This window comes from Natrix helvetica, assembly GCF_964273705.1.
Source record: "Natrix helvetica genome assembly, chromosome: 3".
NCBI lineage: Eukaryota > Metazoa > Chordata > Lepidosauria > Squamata > Natricidae > Natrix > Natrix helvetica.
Window position 1 is genome coordinate 34,833,966 of NC_138549.1, and position 18,340 is coordinate 34,852,305.

Here is an 18,340-nt window from a genome sequence, read left to right on the forward strand (position 1 = left end):
CTTGACTTACAACAGTTCATTTAGTGACTGTTCAAAGTTACAATAACACTTTAAAAATGACTTATGACCATTTTTCACAGTTATAACCTTTGCAGTATTCTCATCATCATGTGATTAAAATTCAGAGCTTGACAACTGGTTCATAATTATCACTTTTTTATATACTTATGACTACTGCAACTGCAGCATCCCTATGTGATCAAAATTCAGATGCTTGGCAACTGCCATATTTATGACTGTTGCTGTGTCCCAAGGTCATGTAATCACCTTTTGCAACCTTCTGACAAGCAACGTCAATGGAGAAGCCAGATTCATTTAACAACCAGGTTACCAACTCATCAAATCGCAGTATTTCACTTAACAACTGAGGCAAGAATGGCCATAAAATGAGGAAAAGCTCATTTAACAAGCATCTCACTTAACAACAGAAATGTTGGGCTCAGTTGTGGTCATAAGTTGAGGACTACCTGTGTACTCGACGAAGTATTTGAGATATTACAGCATTTACATGTTTAGACAAGAAGAATTTCCTTCCTCGGTTTTTATAGTTATTCTATTTATTTCTGGAGTACTGGATATAAGCTAAATACCCCAAAGAATGAAGGGTGGGGTAAATTTTTTCTGCAAATGCCAGCTGATTTTCCACCAAAGAAATTGGGAAGGAATCCTCCAAGGGGATCCTTATCTAATCATTAGCATTCTGCTTTGTTGCTTTCTCTGAGATAAGAGGAATCCCAGGGATCGCTTATGCAAAACTACCTGCCTGGAGAAATGTTTGCCATGCAAAAGGAGCACCTGGATTTGTCCTCTTCTACTTTTTCGGTGATATATGACCTCTCAAAGCTCTAGCCAAATCTGTTGGACAGGACGCCAATTAACCACTTAGGCTCCAGAAACAGATTTTAAAACTCAGTCAGGATGCTGGACGACCTATTCCTAGAATGGATCCCTGAAAGGCATCAACTGTCTGCACCGCACCCCTTCTTCCCCCCCGCCCCCCCCAAAAAAACCACCTGCTCTGCATTCACCGCGCCGATGCCGTCCGTGACCTGAAGGTGGGGGGGGGGGGGGCTTATAAACCCTCTGTGTTTTCTTTCACTTACCGATCTTGGCTAAGGAAGCCAGGAGGATCCAGAGGGTGATCTCGAAGGGGATTTGCACGTGTGGGTAATCCAAGGTAAAGACGTGAAGCCTGGTCTCCTCGAAAGGGGTCTCAGCCGGCCCCTGCAAGGTGCTTGCTCTGGGACTGGGATGGATGGCTGGCAAGACAGCCGGGTCGCTCAGCTCTTTTTCCGAAGCGGCGGCGGCTGCTATCACAGACGACACAAAGGCGGCCATCAGGAGCAGCGAGGGGCCGATCCCAGGACTCCCCGGGCAGCCCCGAGCAGCCCCCATTGAGCGGCTGCGTGGCCGGCACTCCTCGTTCAACTGGAAGGGGAAGAAGCAACGCCGGCGCTAAACCGGTTCACTACCAGCATGATGGTGGTCCTGCCCTCATCGCCTGCAGGGAAGGCAGAAGTCACGCGGGGGGGAGGGGGGAGGCGGGCCGGCCAAGAACGCCCTCTACTCCACCTTCCACGCCGGGTTACATCTCCTCCTGCCCGGCCGGTGGGGCTCCCCTGAGAGGCTCGCCTTTCGCTCCCCCGCCCTTCTTTTCGTACAACGCTACCTCCCCAGCTTCTTTCCTCATTTACGCACCTGCAGGCGAGGGGAAGGAAGGCAATGCCGGGCTGGGCTGGGCTGGGCTGTGGCAATGAGCGGCCCCAAAGAGAGTTTTCCACGCGGGAAACACCCCGCGTCTTCCTTCAGCTGGGACGCTGAGGGGGGGGGGCTTTGAAGGTCACCCACATGAAGAGACGCTTTGCAGCCCCTCAGAGGACGGTTCTCCCCAATGCGCGTCGCCCGAGGGCCTGCGCGGAGGAACGGAGCGTTCGACTCGTCCCCTCGGCAGCGCGGAGACCGGCGCTGGCGGGAGATTTTCTGAACTTTAGGGAAACTTTCCTGTCAGCTGTCAACAACCCTCTCAGTCGAGGACAGCCGGGTTCCACGGCTGTGGCGGCTGATACTGATAGCGTTTAGGCGAGGAGAATACAGTGAATACAGAAGGAAATCTAATAAGAAGGGACCGGGCAAACTGGAAATGAAATCCTATAGGAATGAAAACTTCAAAAGAGGTGGCAATCCCTTGTGAGAAAAAGTGTCATTCAACCTCCATTCTCATATATAAGATTGCTATCTCTGACCTTGCCTTTAGAGAGGTGCTGGGAAGAAATAAGATTCTGCTTCCAATAATAGCCATGACTCAATGTGTCAGTGCAGAGTTAGATATTTGAAAGCCAACTTTCTCACCGCAGATTTGTAAGGATGTACTTGAAAAAGCCTTTTTTGTTCCAGGGCAATAGGATGAGAGGATTCATGAAAGGCCTTGGATCCACATTTTATACCATAGGATACCAAAAACCAGGTGTAACTTTAAAGTTACTTATTTACTAGGTAAAATTAAGACAATATTCCAGTTGGCTTTTTGTCTAAGGCAGGACTAGAACTCAGTACCTTACCCATTACGCCATACTTCCTTTATCTATATACCTAAGTGGCCCTGGAAGATACGTTTCACATTTTATTAACAGGTTGAAAAGGAAATTGAGACTTTTTAATATTAATTGGACTTATCATCACTATCTTTAGTGTGGGACAGAGTTTAAATATTTATTTAACTTTAACTTGATTATCTCAAGCGTCTTATTAAAAATACAACAAAGTTAAATTCTTAATGAAAACAGTTAAATAATAATAATTTCTTATATATCCCATCCATCTTCTGATCTACTGTATATGGATATTTAGTCTATGCTAGATATCAATATAGCAAGTTTTATTCTTCTAAAACCAAATTATAGATTGTACTGCAATAGGTAACAATATCTAAGTTATTGGCCTTCAAACTTCAACAAATTGACACACTGTACCATGTATTTAAAATACCCATGTGGAAGTGTATACCGATTTCAGATCTATATGAATCTTAAAAATACAGTAATAAAAAGTAAAACATTTTCAGCTTAAAACAATAAAGCTGCTTCATTTACAAAATGAAACAGATACCGGTAGTAAAACTGATCTTTTAAAGAAAAGGCAATCCAGTGTCATTTTGAAGGCACTTTGATTTGAGCAAGAGGTTTAAAATGGCTTCTCTCATCTCCCAGATTCCAAACACACTGTTGACCACTGTCTTGTGGTCTCTTGTGGACAGGAGGAACTGTCTGAGCACTTGTGGACAATCTCAAGTCTTCTACTTGTCCAGAGATGAATTACAAAGAGCCAGCTGTTCAGTCTATCACAGATATTGGCTGAAGCTAGGGCGAGGGTTTGTTTTCAAGGTAGGCCGTATTTTTGGGAAAACACAGTACTGCTTTACAAAGCCTTAGTAAGCCCATACCTGGAATACTGCATCCAGTTTTAGTCACCCCATTAAAAAAAGATGCTGAGACTTCAGAAGAGTGCATCTATATGTATTTATATTGTGTTTTTATTATGACTGTACACCGCCCCGAGTCCCTTCGGGGGGAGGGTGCGGTTTATAAATTAAATAAAAGTTAAAGTTAAAGTGCAGAGAAGAGCAACAAAGATGATTAGAGACCTGGAAGCTAAAACGTACAAAGGCTGGATGAAGGGATTAGGTATGGCTAGTCTAGTGAAAAGAAAGACCAGAGGTGAAATGGTATCAGTGTTCTAATATTTGAGTGACTGCCACAAAGAGGGGTCAATCTATTTTCCAAAGCACCTAAAAGCAGTACAAGAAACAATGGGTGGAAACCAACCTAGAACTAAGGAGAAACTTCCTGACAGTGAGAACAATTAACCAGTGGAATGGCTTCCCTTCAGAAGTTGTGGGTGCTCCATCATTGGAGGCTTTTAAGAAAAGACTGGGCAACCACTTGTCAGAAATGGTATAGGGTCTCCTGCTTGAGCAGGAGGGTTGGACTAGAAGACCCACGAGGTCCCTTCCAACTCTGTTATTCTCTTACATCTGTGGTTAGGAAAGTTACAAAATTCCAAATGCTAACATTATAGAATAAAATTCTTCAGTGAAGCTTTCTACTCTTCGGAATGCTGGTCTTCCAGTCACCATATCCAGGGTAATCTGCTGTCATAGATGCATACATATTCCCCATGCAATTGCATCATATATCTTGCTTATCTACTATAAACCTGCTACAAAAAATAAAACTGTGGAACTTTGTATGAGTGATATTACCTAGAGTATACCTAAGAAAATGGTAACATGCAAGTAGTGACAAGTGATAACCTTCAACTGCTACCATCTCTGGACAATACATTGTTATACACCTCTTTCTTATCTTTGAGGAACATAAGTATATTAAGTTGGCAATAATTCTATAGAAATTTATTTAACATACATGTAGGTTTCATTTGTCATGGACATTTTCAATCTATTTGTAGTGAATATATTCCAGTGTTCTAAATATTGTTGTAAAATCTGGCATAATGTTATTTTCTAGCCCAATATGTCTGAAAATAGCCCAATAGCTCTGAAAATCTTTGTTGCATTTACATTATCCTGTAAAAGACTGAGTGGGAAAAAAATACAACCAATAAGTGCAAATAGGAAAATGTAAGTGTGGAATAAATGTAACTGGAGGACTAATTCCTTATATGCATAAATTATTTTTATGTTCTTATGTAATGTGGTACATATATTATAGTGAATTTTTTTCACATCTTTGCACCTACAAATAGAGTTAATATTCCACCAGTGCAAACATATTTTCATGCATGTGACTCCTGTTTTAACACAGCTCCTTTCCAAAGCATTCTAAGCAGGTTTGCTGCTAAGCTTCTAATTAGCAGGGAAACTTCTAAGGAAAAATTCCCTCTGCCTCTTTAGGAGTATCCAATATGGAGGGGAAAATGAAACCTTTAATTATGGACAAGTGAAAACAATTAGAAAAACAATAAAACATAGAGTGTTTTACAATAAGCTAAATAACTTTAAGCAACAATTGGCTATTGAACCCACAGAATGGGTTTTTTTTCCTCCCAATTTCTTCCGGGAGGCTTTTACATTGTCTTAGTAAAGGTTCTTCCACCTATGGCCATCTACATTTTTTAGACAAATCAGGAAATACAACCACATAATTGGAGAGATACAATATCCCTTATTACAGGCAATGGAGCTGGATTTCAATCATGGTTGACATTTTGCCTTTTTCACCCATTCCCATTCTCCTCATTTATCAGATCCACATTACCAACAAGAAGGTCCCCATCTCTTGCCACAGCCCTCCCTCCCTCCCTCTCCTCTGCTTCTGCCCCCCCCCCCCCAATTTTAGCTCTGTGAAGCTAGATTTCTTTTTTACTATTATTATTTATTTCTCATCTTTACTGAAAGTTTCTGAATCACATTTAATTAAAAGAATATAAGAAATAATTGAGGATTTCATTTTTTTTAAAAAAATGTTGTCCTTGCAATGTGTTATCTTAAAGCTTTTGACCTATGTGCCAATTGTTGTCCAATACATTTTAAGGATAGCATCTGCTATTTTCCTACGTCTGATACTCAATTAAAAGTTTAAAGATCACTGCGCTTATTTTTAGAAAGTAAACAGAACTTACAGTCACTTTCAGAATATTCCTCAAGAATGTACAGTAATAAATAATTTAGAGGCTATGCTGTTCCTGATGCCTTACCTTTGATAGGAAGCAACTACACAGAGTAATCAGGTGTACAGTACATTTGATCCTAATCACAAAGGATACTAAATTGGCACAATTTCAAGAACATTTATGTCTACCTCTGATACCCATCAAATTTTGGCTTACGACATCATGAAATCTATTTAAAATGAATTCCTCAACTTTGACATTGTACTTAAGGTAAGATTGCGTAATCCAAAGAGTTACGTCCAAGACTTTTGTTTGAACGGTTAGTTTATTGAAGGAGGTGGGATTGTTCTGATTCAAATTATACAATTGCAGTAGTTGATTTTCATATTTGCACCTATTTCATGTTAAACTATTCATGGAAATTATATTGAAAAGCTTTGAAGATTGTAAAACTAAGAGAGGAATCAAAACTAAGAGAGCATGTTAGAGAAGCATGGAGAATCTCTGACCCATATGAGTTAATGCAAAGCCTGTTCTCGTGTGTATCTTCAAAGAAATATGGGGCGGGGGGGGCAATTCCATGATATAGAATATAAAGTCATAGTTAGCTACAAAAATTCCATGAAATGAGAATAGAAAGTCATAGCTAGCTACAAAAAACATGGGAACTTCTTTGGATGCCAAAGATGTCCCAATTTTTACACCTGTCTTATTTGCTGTTTCCTTTTTAATACAGTATCTATTAAAATTTGAAGAAAGGGGTCTTACTTAACCTGGCACCAGAGGTTGTCTTAGCTTCTGTTCATGAAGGGGTTCGTTGAAGCATAACATTTGAGCAGGACTGCCCGAACCTTGGCATACAACTGGATCTTTGACCATCAAAATTTGGTACATGCAACAAAGTAGTATTTCAAGCTGCTTTCTCAACAAACTGAAAAGCTGTGTTAGGTGATCCAACAAGAGACGTGTTAGATAAAAGTTTAAGTTGATTCTTTTCAACTGAATGAAATGCATTAACCATTTGGTATACAGTCTTTCGTTCATTCCAAAAGCTAGTTACACAGTGATACACTGCTTTATGCATGTGTATGTATATGCTTGTGTACACACAAACACACACATATGCACATGCATACATGTTTGGAGTACAAATTTTTAGATAGCATTTTGAAATTAAAATAGGCTTTGTGAAAAAAATGTATAAATTAAGAGAGTGTGATGGCTCCTTTGATTAGTTGAGCAAGGCTGAACCTATTGCGACACACCAAAAAATGACATAGTTGACATGGTTGACATGATTTGTGATCCGACAAGCTGAATATAGCCTCTGGCCAGTCCTAGCAGTTTACCAGTCTTGTTTCTATAATCCCAGCCAAACAATATCCAAAGATTGGATGTTTATCCTTTTTTTTTTCAAGATAGCTTAGCTTGTACATATTTATTGTAGTGTGTCACAATTCATTGCTGGCCCAAGAAAGAATATCTAATATCTTTTTCTGGAACTATTTTGATTTAGAGAAAAATCTCTGCACCATTTCTTCCACAGTATATAGTGCAGTGATGGAGAACCTTTTCAGCACCGAGTGCCCAAACCGGAACTTGCGTGCATGTGGGTACATGAGTGCGTGCCAGAGCACCGGAAACCGGAAGAACAGCTGGCTGGCATGCACATGCCTTTTTTTTGGTCCTCTTTTGCCCGGTTTTTGGGCAGTTTTCTGGGCCGTTTTCAGGATTTTTGGGGCCGTTTTCAAGATGTTTTCCAGGCCGTTTTTAGGCTGTTTTTCGGGTCATTTTCAGGCTGTTTTCAGGATGTTTTGGGGCCATTTTCAGGCCATTTTCCAGCACACTGGAAACCAGAAGAACAGCTGGCAATGGTGTGGGTGCCCACAGAGTGGGCTCTGCATGCCATCTCTGTGCCATAAGTTCACCATGACAGGTATAGTGTATATAACTTTTGTCATTTCAAGAAAATTGGTATAGCAACAGCAATAGCACTTAGACTTATATACCACTTCACAGTGCTTTACAGCCCTCTGTAAGTGGTTTACAGAGTCAGCATATTGCCCCCAACAATTTGGGTCCTCATTTTACCCACCTCAGAAGGATGGAAGGCTGAGCCAACCTTGAGCCTGTTGGGATTTGAACTGCCAAATTGTAGACAGCCAGCAGTCAGCAGAAATAGCCTGCAGTACTACACTCTAACCACTGCACCACCAAGGCTCATAACAGGTTTGTTAATATACAGTATAAATCTGTAACAAGGCAATTGGCTTTTTATTTCTAGGTACAACTAAACCCTGATACGCTGCCTGACTGTAGAAACAAATCCTTGCCTAGCCACACAGATCTGTTATTCTATCTCAATCATCCAGATACAGTTGTTTGGAAGTTAAATCATGGCAATTTGACTTTTCTTTTTTGATTTGCAACATTTCACTGCTTATGCAAGCAGCTTCTTCAATCTCCAGAACTGGTCAGAACCTGCTGAATGCCACCTCTGACAAGGAGCAACATCAGACCTCTCTGTTCAGAAGGATGTAGTGCAGTGGTAGGTTCCGGATCCTGGTGCAACTGGTACGGTGCAACAGGGCTGGGCATCCACCACATGAATGCACGCAGCGTGCGCATGCGTACTTACCGCCTGCGATGCTCTGTGACACCTCCGCAACTCTCCAGCTGCTCGGCAGAGCATCGCACAGGCACCGCATGCTCGGTGCGCATGCGCAGAAGCCCCAAACAACTCAAATACAGGTAAGGAGTATGGGCGGACAGGCCCTCCAGAGCACTGTACCAAAACGGTACCTGGTGCTCCCAGTAGGCATCGGTACGCCCGTACCGTGGTGTACCGGTCGTATCCCACCACTGGTGTAGTGTTAAGAACAGCTAAGATACTGCACAGAGCCCTAAAAATCCCAGGCTTCTGGCAGAGGAGCCAGGATTAAGGAAAACACATATCATCTATGGGGGTTAGAAGATATTTTTCTTCTTCTTTAGAATGTATAATGTTCAGTATATGAGAAACCATACATCTTCCTAGGGTAAAATGTACCAACGGTCCCCTTTCTCCTGTTTTCAAATTAGTTTTAAAATATTCTTTCTTTTTTTGATTGCTGTTGAATATGTAATTGTTTTCTGCAGTTTTCATACCATGGTCAGTTGAAACTTTATTTCTTGTTCCTTAATTTTTTTTTACTATTGGTATTTGGCAATTCTGCTGTCTGCCATGCTTGCATTTACGGTAATTGATTTTGTTCCTTCCTTCCTTTCTCACTGCATATTAAAACGTTTCTGTTGGGCAGTGGATATTAGTAAGCAATGCTGTATCTTATCTCCTTTATCAGAAATAAAAGGCCGTGCCTATTTTCCAATTCAGGTGAGCCAAATTAACTTCAAGATTGGTCACATAGACTCATTCGATCTTTAAATAGGCAGTGGAACAAAGGATGTTAGTTTAAACAATGTTGTTTCAATCAATTGCTTTATGTGCTTAGAAAGAGAATGAAGCTTTTATTCAACTTTATTGGTTGTATGAAATGAAGGAAAGATAATTAGGATGTCATATAGTTCAGGAATAGCCTTCTGAATTTAGCAAAATACTTAAAAAATGTTCTTCAAAAATTCAAGATACTTATTACTGATGGACAGTTTATAACCAGTGCTAAGAGACTAAGAGTTAGGCCATATTAACTACCAAAGTTAGAATTGCAGACTGAGGACCCTTCTTCTAAATAGCAATTTGATAGCACTGCACTTCAACACAAACTAAAGTGATACTGTTTTCTGCTTCTGGTCCAGGAAGTGGAAACTCTGAAATCAGCAAAGCCTGAGCTCTGCTAATCAAAGAAGTATGTGCAAAATACTGGGGAAAGGATAATGGAACAATGACTTGCACTAGAATTTCTCAACCTTGCTATTTGCAGAAATCCTGATCATAATAGGTGTACAATATCTGGATAGCAAAAATCCTAATGACCACTAGAATGCAATGAAGATACGCAGAAAGCAAACTCTGTTGTCTGGATTTGTCCAGCAGAATCATTTTTTAAAAAAACTAATCAAGGAAGGGAAAAAGTCTCAAGTTATTCCTATTGTATTAACTGCATACACCAGCACAACCATTACCAAGTCAGAAACAAAAAGGGACTGCTTTTCCAGATTGGATTTTGAGTGTGTCAATATTTGAACAATTTAAAGGTACATGAGACAAAGAGAGAAGAGGGAAAATTTAAACGTTTACAGATTTTTTTTCCCATGACTTCCCAATTATAGAAATTAATTGATTACATCTAAGAAGGAGAAAAAGAGAAGGAGGGTGTGGTTTATATATAAATTTTATTAAACAAGTTTTTCCACAAAGTAAAATATGATATGAAAGAAATATTTAGTTAAAAGATACGGAGAAAAAAAAGAGAAAAGGGAAAAATAGATACAGGACAAAAAGTAGAAAAGAAAAAAGAAAGTCTGCTTAATAGCAGTTATAAATTCATCTATATTTTATGTTCTCTCTCTCTAAGAGTCATCAAAGTTTCTTTCTTTCTATAATCTGCTATTTCTAATCAGCGAATCCATAAAGCTTCAGTTCATTTTTCAACAAAATATTCATAAGGCATTTCTATAGATAATTAGTAGTTGATCTTTCTCAAGTTAATTTTGTGGTCTCTATTAATCCATCATCTTCATCTTCTTCCATTGTGTATTCAGAATCTTTCCATAATCATCTCACAGCAATGATCATATATAAAAAGAATTTGCCACAGCATTTTTCTACTTGTCTGTCCATTAATCCCAAACCCCCCCTCCACTCAAAAAAGTGTTCAGCTTTCACTTGACTCTTTAAAATTCTTTGCATCAATATATGTATTTGAGGTTAAAATTTTCTGATTTTTTTTTTGAAGTCTACCAAGCATGCTAAAAAGACTCGTCATGTTGTACACATTTTGAACATAAATTTGAAGTACCTTTACATATTCTAGATAATTTTTCAGGAGTCAAACATCAAGGATACATAATTTTATTAAAATTTTATTTATAACATATTGTGAACTTAAATCCTTTCAACTATTGTTATATATTGTAAGATACAATATGTTTTGTATAAAATTCTTAGCACATTTTATCATACACTCTTTCACTTCTTCATTCTTCATATCAAATTTCAACAAGAACTTATATATTTTGCCAATTACATGTTCATGATTTGCACAGAATTCATCTTCAAATTCTATCTTTTGTTGCAAATATCCTGTCATCTACTTTAAATCTTTCTTTTAACTGTGTATGAAAACCATTGAAAACTAAACCTAACAAGGAGGATATGGTGTTACAGTGAAGCATAGAAGCCACACTACAAGAGAATGACTACATCAAAAGTAAGCAACCTGTGACATTTGACAAATTTAACATCCTTAGGAAATATAGCCATAATGCTGGATATTATTGGAATATAGCTCAGAAACATTATGAATACCACAGTTTATTCTTGGCAAATGACTAGGTTGACATCAAAGGCAGTTTTTTTAACAGTTGCTATAAAAAATGTAAGATAAGATTCATTCCAGCATTCCTTTCATGTAGTTGTTGTATTCTCCAGTGAAGTTTTTGAGAGTCACTATATAAATCAAGAATCAGCCACAAGAGTTATTAGTACCATAATCCATTATCCACTTTGGATGGTATTACAGGACTCTGAAATTAAATTAGCTAGGAGATGAAGCTTGATAATATCACCACCATGAGATTTAGGATAAGAATATCATATCCTGATATTTAAGGCTGTATTATCTGTATATATGTCTATACATTAAAGACTATCCGCAGACTGGGAACCATTGGATAGCAATTCTATTCTTATTTAAAACAACTGTTTCAGGTTGTTAATCTATTTCTTTTTTTTTTAATAAAGTAAAAGAAAAGAGATGAGTAAACAAGGAAGAAATAAAGCAGACAGAAAAGAAAGAGAAAGGAAAAATATATAAAGGAGTAAGTTCTGATTTTATTTACAGCAGTTATAAATGCATTTATATTTTATTCTCTTTTTCTCTCTAAAGTTATAAGATGGCTCCCTTCTTTCAAAATTCTACCTTTTCTAACGATCAAACTCAGACTATTCCTCCGTTGTATTTCAAACTTTTCAATAATTGCTAATCTATTTCAAAGGAGATGAAGTCTTATAAAGCAGCTCAAGAGGCGCTTTGCATGATAGCAATTTTCCATTCATGTTCTTGCACCTTCGGCATTTAGAATTAAGAGTTTAGATTTTAATCTCTACCCACACTCACCTGAAGAAGTTTCAGGTAGGTAACCTATTTAGCTAGGAAAATTTTAAAGTATGATGTCATATGGATATCATGGTACAGGTTGTGCATAATCCACTTCATTATTGTTAACATTGCTAAGGAGATAATCACTATAGAATACTTGGCATCTTTAAAGTGCTACTTATATTACGAGAGGTGTAATTCACAATAATTTAGAGACACTTCTGTTGTTTAAAGCAAGAGTTGTACACCTGGACTACCTCTGGAGTGGTGCATTTAATTATAAGATCAGTGTCCTGTGGCTTCTTTGCTCATAGTTAAAATAGTAAATGATACAGATGTCTGACTTACCGAAATCTGAAGAAAAGACCTGAAGTTTTAACATGTGAAGGTGCAGCCACTATGCTTTATCAGCTACTGGTTCATTTTCTAAAGGAAAACAGATGTTTCCTTCCAAACACTTATTCATTCAGTTCTCTGATAATGGGTGGGTCCTGTTTTCAATTACACAAACTTGATTGCTGAAGACTGGGTATTCCTCCCTATGAATTGTGTTTTGGCAAAAGACAAAAGAATAAGTATTGCCATGAAGGACATTCTGCAGGCAAAATGAGAAATTCTGTTGTAGAGGATTGGATGTGAAACCTCACACTTGAGGTACAGTGTCAGGAACCAATGGAGGTGGCTGTTGGAGATGGCTCTGTACCTTCCTCTATTACTCAGTGGTATCTCCCTGAAAGAAATTATGCCTTCATCACTTTGTGGATAGATTCTTGTAATCAGCTGTATTGGGGCTATCTCTGAAGGCTGCCTAAAACTACTACCCTGTTTTCCCCAAAGTAAGATCTCCCCAGGTGATAAGCCCAAATGGGCTTTTGAGCGCATGCGGTAAAATAAGCCCTCCCCCGAAAATAAATCCTCCCCCAAAATATTGCAACACAGCAACCGCCATGTGGTGACCACGCTCGCTGCCTCCTGCACCTCAAAAATAAGACCTCCCCGAAAATAAGGCAAAGTGCTTATTTTGGGGGGTCAAAAGAAAACAAGGCCCTGTCTTATTTTGGGGGGGAAACACAGTATTGGTCCAAAACGCAGCAGCCTGCTTTAGATTCAGTAAACTACGTTGACTATCAATAGGTTTTCAGCACAATTTATGGTGATGGTTATTATTTATAAAGCTCTCCCTGTCCTCACTCATAATTTTCATCAGAACTCTCTTTTCCCAATGGAATCTTTCAGTCATGGATATTCTGTCCAGAAAGTTCTGGTTCTGATTGCTTGGGGGAATGGGAATACCAGTGGAAAATGTTTTCTATGGTTGCACAGGACAGTAGAATTTGTTCCCCTGGAGTTTGGACAACTTCTTGTTCTGTTTAATTTAGAAACTGGTGTAGATGTTTCTTTTATGTTGAGTTGTTGGACTTCTAGAGGTTAATTTGTAGTGATTAGCGATGTAGTGTTTTGTGGCTAGCAGGTGTTATTATGGCTGTATTATGTTGCTAATACTGGACTATATACTACATATTTATAGGGCTTAGGTTATGGTATTTTGCATTTTCTTCTGGGAGAGTTTAAAGGCACTGATCAGGATGGCACACAAATATTGAGAAATGAAATAAAATAAAAATGTTAATCTGTAAATTGTACATCAGCTTTGGCAGGCTCTTAAAATATTCATTGATTAGCCTTCATTGACTGTCAAAGAAGTGCTTATTCGTTGAGCTTTGAAGATGATGATGTTTCCTCAATGTAAAAATTCACACACACGCACACACACACCAGATTTCCATAGACTTCGCAGATTTAATTTCATGCTCAGCCAAAACAAATATATCTTTGCAGAACATCTGATCAAGTTTCACAGAGCATAAACATGAATCATGCTGTCATGCTGTCTCATGAAATAGGTTTTATGCTGTAATATAGATTATGTAACTTGAATCATGCTATTATCTACTGAGAAAAATCAAGGAGTATCACAAGAATATTGTGACAGGAGCAGGGGTGGGTTTCAACTGGTACGGACCGGAACGGCCGTACCAGATGGTGAAATTTAGTGTGCCTTCCCCGTACCCGTTGGTCAGGAGGTCCTGTACTGGAACGCTTTCTCCCTTCATTTGCTCTTTCACTCATCCCGCCCATCCTCACTATGCTGCCGAAAAGTTCTCAGAAGAAGAACCAGAAGAAGAAAGAACTGGTGAATGGCTGGGGTGGGGTGGAGGATGTTGGTAAAGAGGGAAGAGGCAGAGGGGCTGCTAGAAGAGTGTGTGCATGTGCACAGGCTGTGGGTTTTAAAAAACATCTGAGTGAATCCAGGAAGTGGGAAGAGGCAGAGGGGCTGGATGATACTATAGGAACATACGCTTCCAGCCCCTTTGCCTCTTCCCCCTTCCTGGATTCACTCAGATGTTTTTAAAACTCACAGCCTGTGCACATGCACACACTCTTCCACTCTTTTAAAAACATCTGAGTGAATCCAGGAAGATGGAAGAGGCAGAGGGGCTGGAAGTGTGTGTGCTGTGCACAGGCTGTGAGTTTTAAAAACGTCTGAGTGAATCCAGGAAGAAGAAAGAGGCAGAGGAGCTGGAAGTGTATGTGCCATGCACAAGCTGTGAGTTTTAAAAACATCTGAGTAAATCCAGAAGAAGGACGAGGCAGAGGGCTGGAAGTGTGTGTGCTGTGCACAGGCTGTGAGTTTTAAAAACGTCTGGGTGAATCCAGGAATAGGGAAGATGCAGAGGGCTGGAAGGTTGTGTGCTGTGTACAGGCTGTGAGTTTTAAAAACAACTGAGTGAATCCAGGAAGAGGGAAGAGGCAGAGGGGCAAGGACAGCCATATTTTTTCAGTAAGTAACTGTTTTATTGTTTTGTGTACTTATTTTATTCTTATTTAAGTAGTAAGTGCATAAAATAATAAATTTCCTTTTTTTATATCTTCTTTTTGTAGGTCATTCTTTAGGGCAAAGAATTCAGTGACATCGACTTGGCCACTCCCACCCAGTCACATGACTGCCAAGCTACTCCCACCCGATCACATAACTGCCAAATCACTCCCACTCAGTCACATGATTGCCAAGCTACTCCCACCCGGTCACATGATCACCAACCCACTCCTACCTGGTCACATGACCACCAAACCACTCCCAGAAAACAGGCCACACCTACAGCATAGGTTCTAAAAATTTTCAAACCCACCACTGGACAGGAGTGACATGACAGTATAAAAATTATGAAACTGTATCCCTCTGAGCACATGTTCAGCCCATAGTATTTTAAATATTGGACATTTGCTTGTAGGCTTTTGAATTTCCTGCATCTTTCCCTTTAAACTTCCTACATTTAAACAGCCTAAGTAAAATAACCTCTTATTACTTGCTTATGGTTATTAAACAACTGAGAAGCTTAACACCTTACAAACTTACCTTCTGTTGGAAGTGAAAGTATGTGTTCTGTGTACATCTGGGCATTTCTGAGTCCAGGAATCTGAACTAAGAAATTATTAGTGAAGCAGGTTTTCTAAATAAAGGAAAGGTTTCCTTTTTTTTCAAATTCAAAATGCATTACAGGGATTGGCAAATCCTAGCACCAGCTAGCTGCAACCTCTTAGTTCTTTAGAACTCATTAAAAAAACAACCCCACCCTATCTATTCTGGCACACAATCTGCTTAATCCCAGTAGCAAATCTTTTGCAAATCTGTAGGGGTAATTATATCAAAGGCTGAAGATAATAGTACACTCAGCACAGTGTTTGCTGAGCTAAGGTTCAGTTTTGATTGGAAATTCATCTGTATTTTTACTTTTTGAATCAATATAAATACTTATTTCTCCTGTTCATATGTGCAATGGTAAAAGTATTATGGTTGGTTGCACAGCCAGACATTTAGACTGGATTTGGCATTTTTAACAACCTATTGAACCTTTGCCAAGAACATGGATAGGCAGAGTATTGTTTGATGATGTTAAAGGTACTCTTGCAGAATATAAACTGTTCCAATTCTGGAATTGACTGATGAGGATTTTGTCAATGCAGATGAAGCAGTGCTACAGATGTTTGGGATTGCACCCAATCATTATCATTATTGGTACTATTTTTGCTTTATTTTGCCAGGCATTCTACTTCCATTTGCAGGTCTTTGTTATTTTGTGATTTTTCTCTCTCCAGTTCTTTCTATTCTGCTGTATCCAGGTACTGTAACATTCACTAACCACACCTATTTGTCTTCCTTATAAACTGCTTTAAGTCTGAGATATTATAGGGCAGGTGCTTGTCTGTTTGAATTCTAAAGTCCCAGAGCACTTTAGCTTTTTCATTTTGTATTAATTATCTATTTTGTGGTGTTGAAAGAAATGTCCTTCTGGGTTCGGCTCCAAGTGGGGACAAAGACACTGGAGACATGGAGGCTGCTTGGAAAGGAAGTTTTAATGGTGGACAGGACAACATGGCTTGAGTCCTGAACAGAAAAGGTGATCACATGCTTCAATGTTGGGAAGAAGAGAAGGAAGGACTGAGATGCTGAGTCCCTGGTTTTATGCCCTCTCTGGCCTTTGATCTTGAGCTTGTATTCTGATTGGTTGTCAGACTCCCATGGGGCCATGCAAGGCAACTCTCTAGGCTGCGTTTTGAATCCAGGTTTGGTTGAGTTCTCAGATGCCATGTGGTGAGTTGGGTAAAGGGCCAATATTATCATGCCTTAATCCCATCCCCTGGAGCTGAAGGGGAGAACTCTTTATTATGTAAAGGGTCTGGCTTGGCCTTCTTAATGGCCCATTGACAAAGTGGGTGGAGGCAGGAAGCTACAGGGAGCTATTCTCTCTTTAAACATGTTTCTTCCTTTTCACATCCAGGGAAATGTAATATTCTGCCTTTTCAATATTTCCTAGGATATTTCATTTTTCTGGGAGGGGGCTGGGTGATAACTTTCCACAGTGGTTCCACCAGTTCTTGCTTGCAGGCAAATGGTATTTCTTGCAGCTCTTCCATTGTTGCTATTTTGTCATGCTGTTATCTGTAGTCAGTCTGTGTGATCTTTCTACATTAGCTTGTCTACTGTTTTCCACTTCTTTTCAGAGTTGACAATTGCTTTCTGTTGCTGTCTTCTCAATTCTGACTTTGTGTATTTGTTCTTAAGGCTTGGTCTTGTGCAGCCACAATTAGTCCCTCTCTCTTTTTCTCCAATTTTCCTGCTCTTAGCCATTGCCAGGGTTTGTTACCTGTGAAAGAACTGATTTCTGAGAATTCCTGGAATATGTCAGAAAGCCCTTAACACCTCTGTGTTGCCCCTGTGTAGTTCAAACTTTCCAAAGAGAATCCAGAGACATGCTTCGCTCATGAGCAAAGTGCCTGGTTGAATAATTTGCATAAGTCTAGTGCAGCATTTTTCAAACATGAGAAATTTCAGATGTGTAGATTTCAGCTCCAGCCAACATAGGAGTTGAAATTCACACATTTTAAGGTTGCCAAGCTTAAAGTCTCCTATTTTTGCATTGGAGATTATTAGCCTACAAGATAAATTTCTGAAAAGCATTTTAGATAATATTTATGTTATAATCAATGTACATCTCGAATACTGTTTTTAAGAACAAGATATTCTTTCAGCGGTGGCTATAATTACAGCCTTTTGTCCCTGGAAAGTACATTTTTATGATACATAACATACCAGTAGCATGTTTTAGCTTCGAAGACTGATTAAATAAAACATTTTCTGATTATATCTTTATGTCTGGTAATAGGCAAATCAGCTGTTAATGTATGTGCGTGTGTGTGTGTGTGTGTGTGTGTATTTGTGTTACAACCCCTGGTATGCCCAAATATGGGAGTGAGCTCACTACTCCCCCTTTCTGTCCTTCAGCTCATTACAGAAGACCATCCAGGCAGAAAACCATATTTTTATTTTTAATGTTGCCTTTGCTATGTTTGTGTTGTATTTGTGCTGATAAATAAATAAAGGGAGACTAGTATAGATCTATTTCAAGCTATTTAGCTCTCATCAGCTAGCCATAGCCATATATATATAATTAAAAAACTCTTTTTGTTTTGAACAGAGAGCTCTGAATAATATAGTATAAGCCATTATTAAGACATTACAGAAATTGTAGGATAAATATATTATAATATAATTCAAACATGACTAAGAAAAGTGATTTGTGTTATGTATGTGTGTGTCTATGTGTGATTGCATGAAACTAAAGCCACTATGAAATCATGGTAATAAATGCAGACTTGGAAATCATTTTGTTTACAAACATTATACTTTGTCATTGTCATTTGAAATAGTTATTTTATAACTCAAAAGTTTTATGTGACTTTTTTTTGTTTTTTTAAATATTTTATAGCTTCTTTTATTTTATTTGTTGGTTTGTTAAATTTCTACACCACCCATCTCACCTAAGTGACTATGGTCTTAAAAACTACTTAAACAGATGACTAAAAGGAAAGTTAGAAACAGAATTAATAAC

The 18,340-nt window shown here is 38.9% G+C and overlaps 1 protein-coding gene across 1 annotated transcript in view; it reads right to left on the reverse strand.

Annotated features, from left to right (window-relative positions):
• Nucleotides 1-1,538, reverse strand: part of SLC9A2 (solute carrier family 9 member A2) — a 44,381-nt gene extending 42,843 nt beyond the window's left edge. Inside the window, exon 1 of the mRNA XM_081948436.1 lies at nt 1,104-1,538. Within this exon, the coding sequence (XP_081804562.1) occupies nt 1,104-1,395 (292 nt within the window). The 5' untranslated portion in view covers nt 1,396-1,538. The remainder of the gene's footprint in view (nt 1-1,103) is intronic.
• Nucleotides 1,539-18,340: the final 16,802 nt, after the last annotated feature.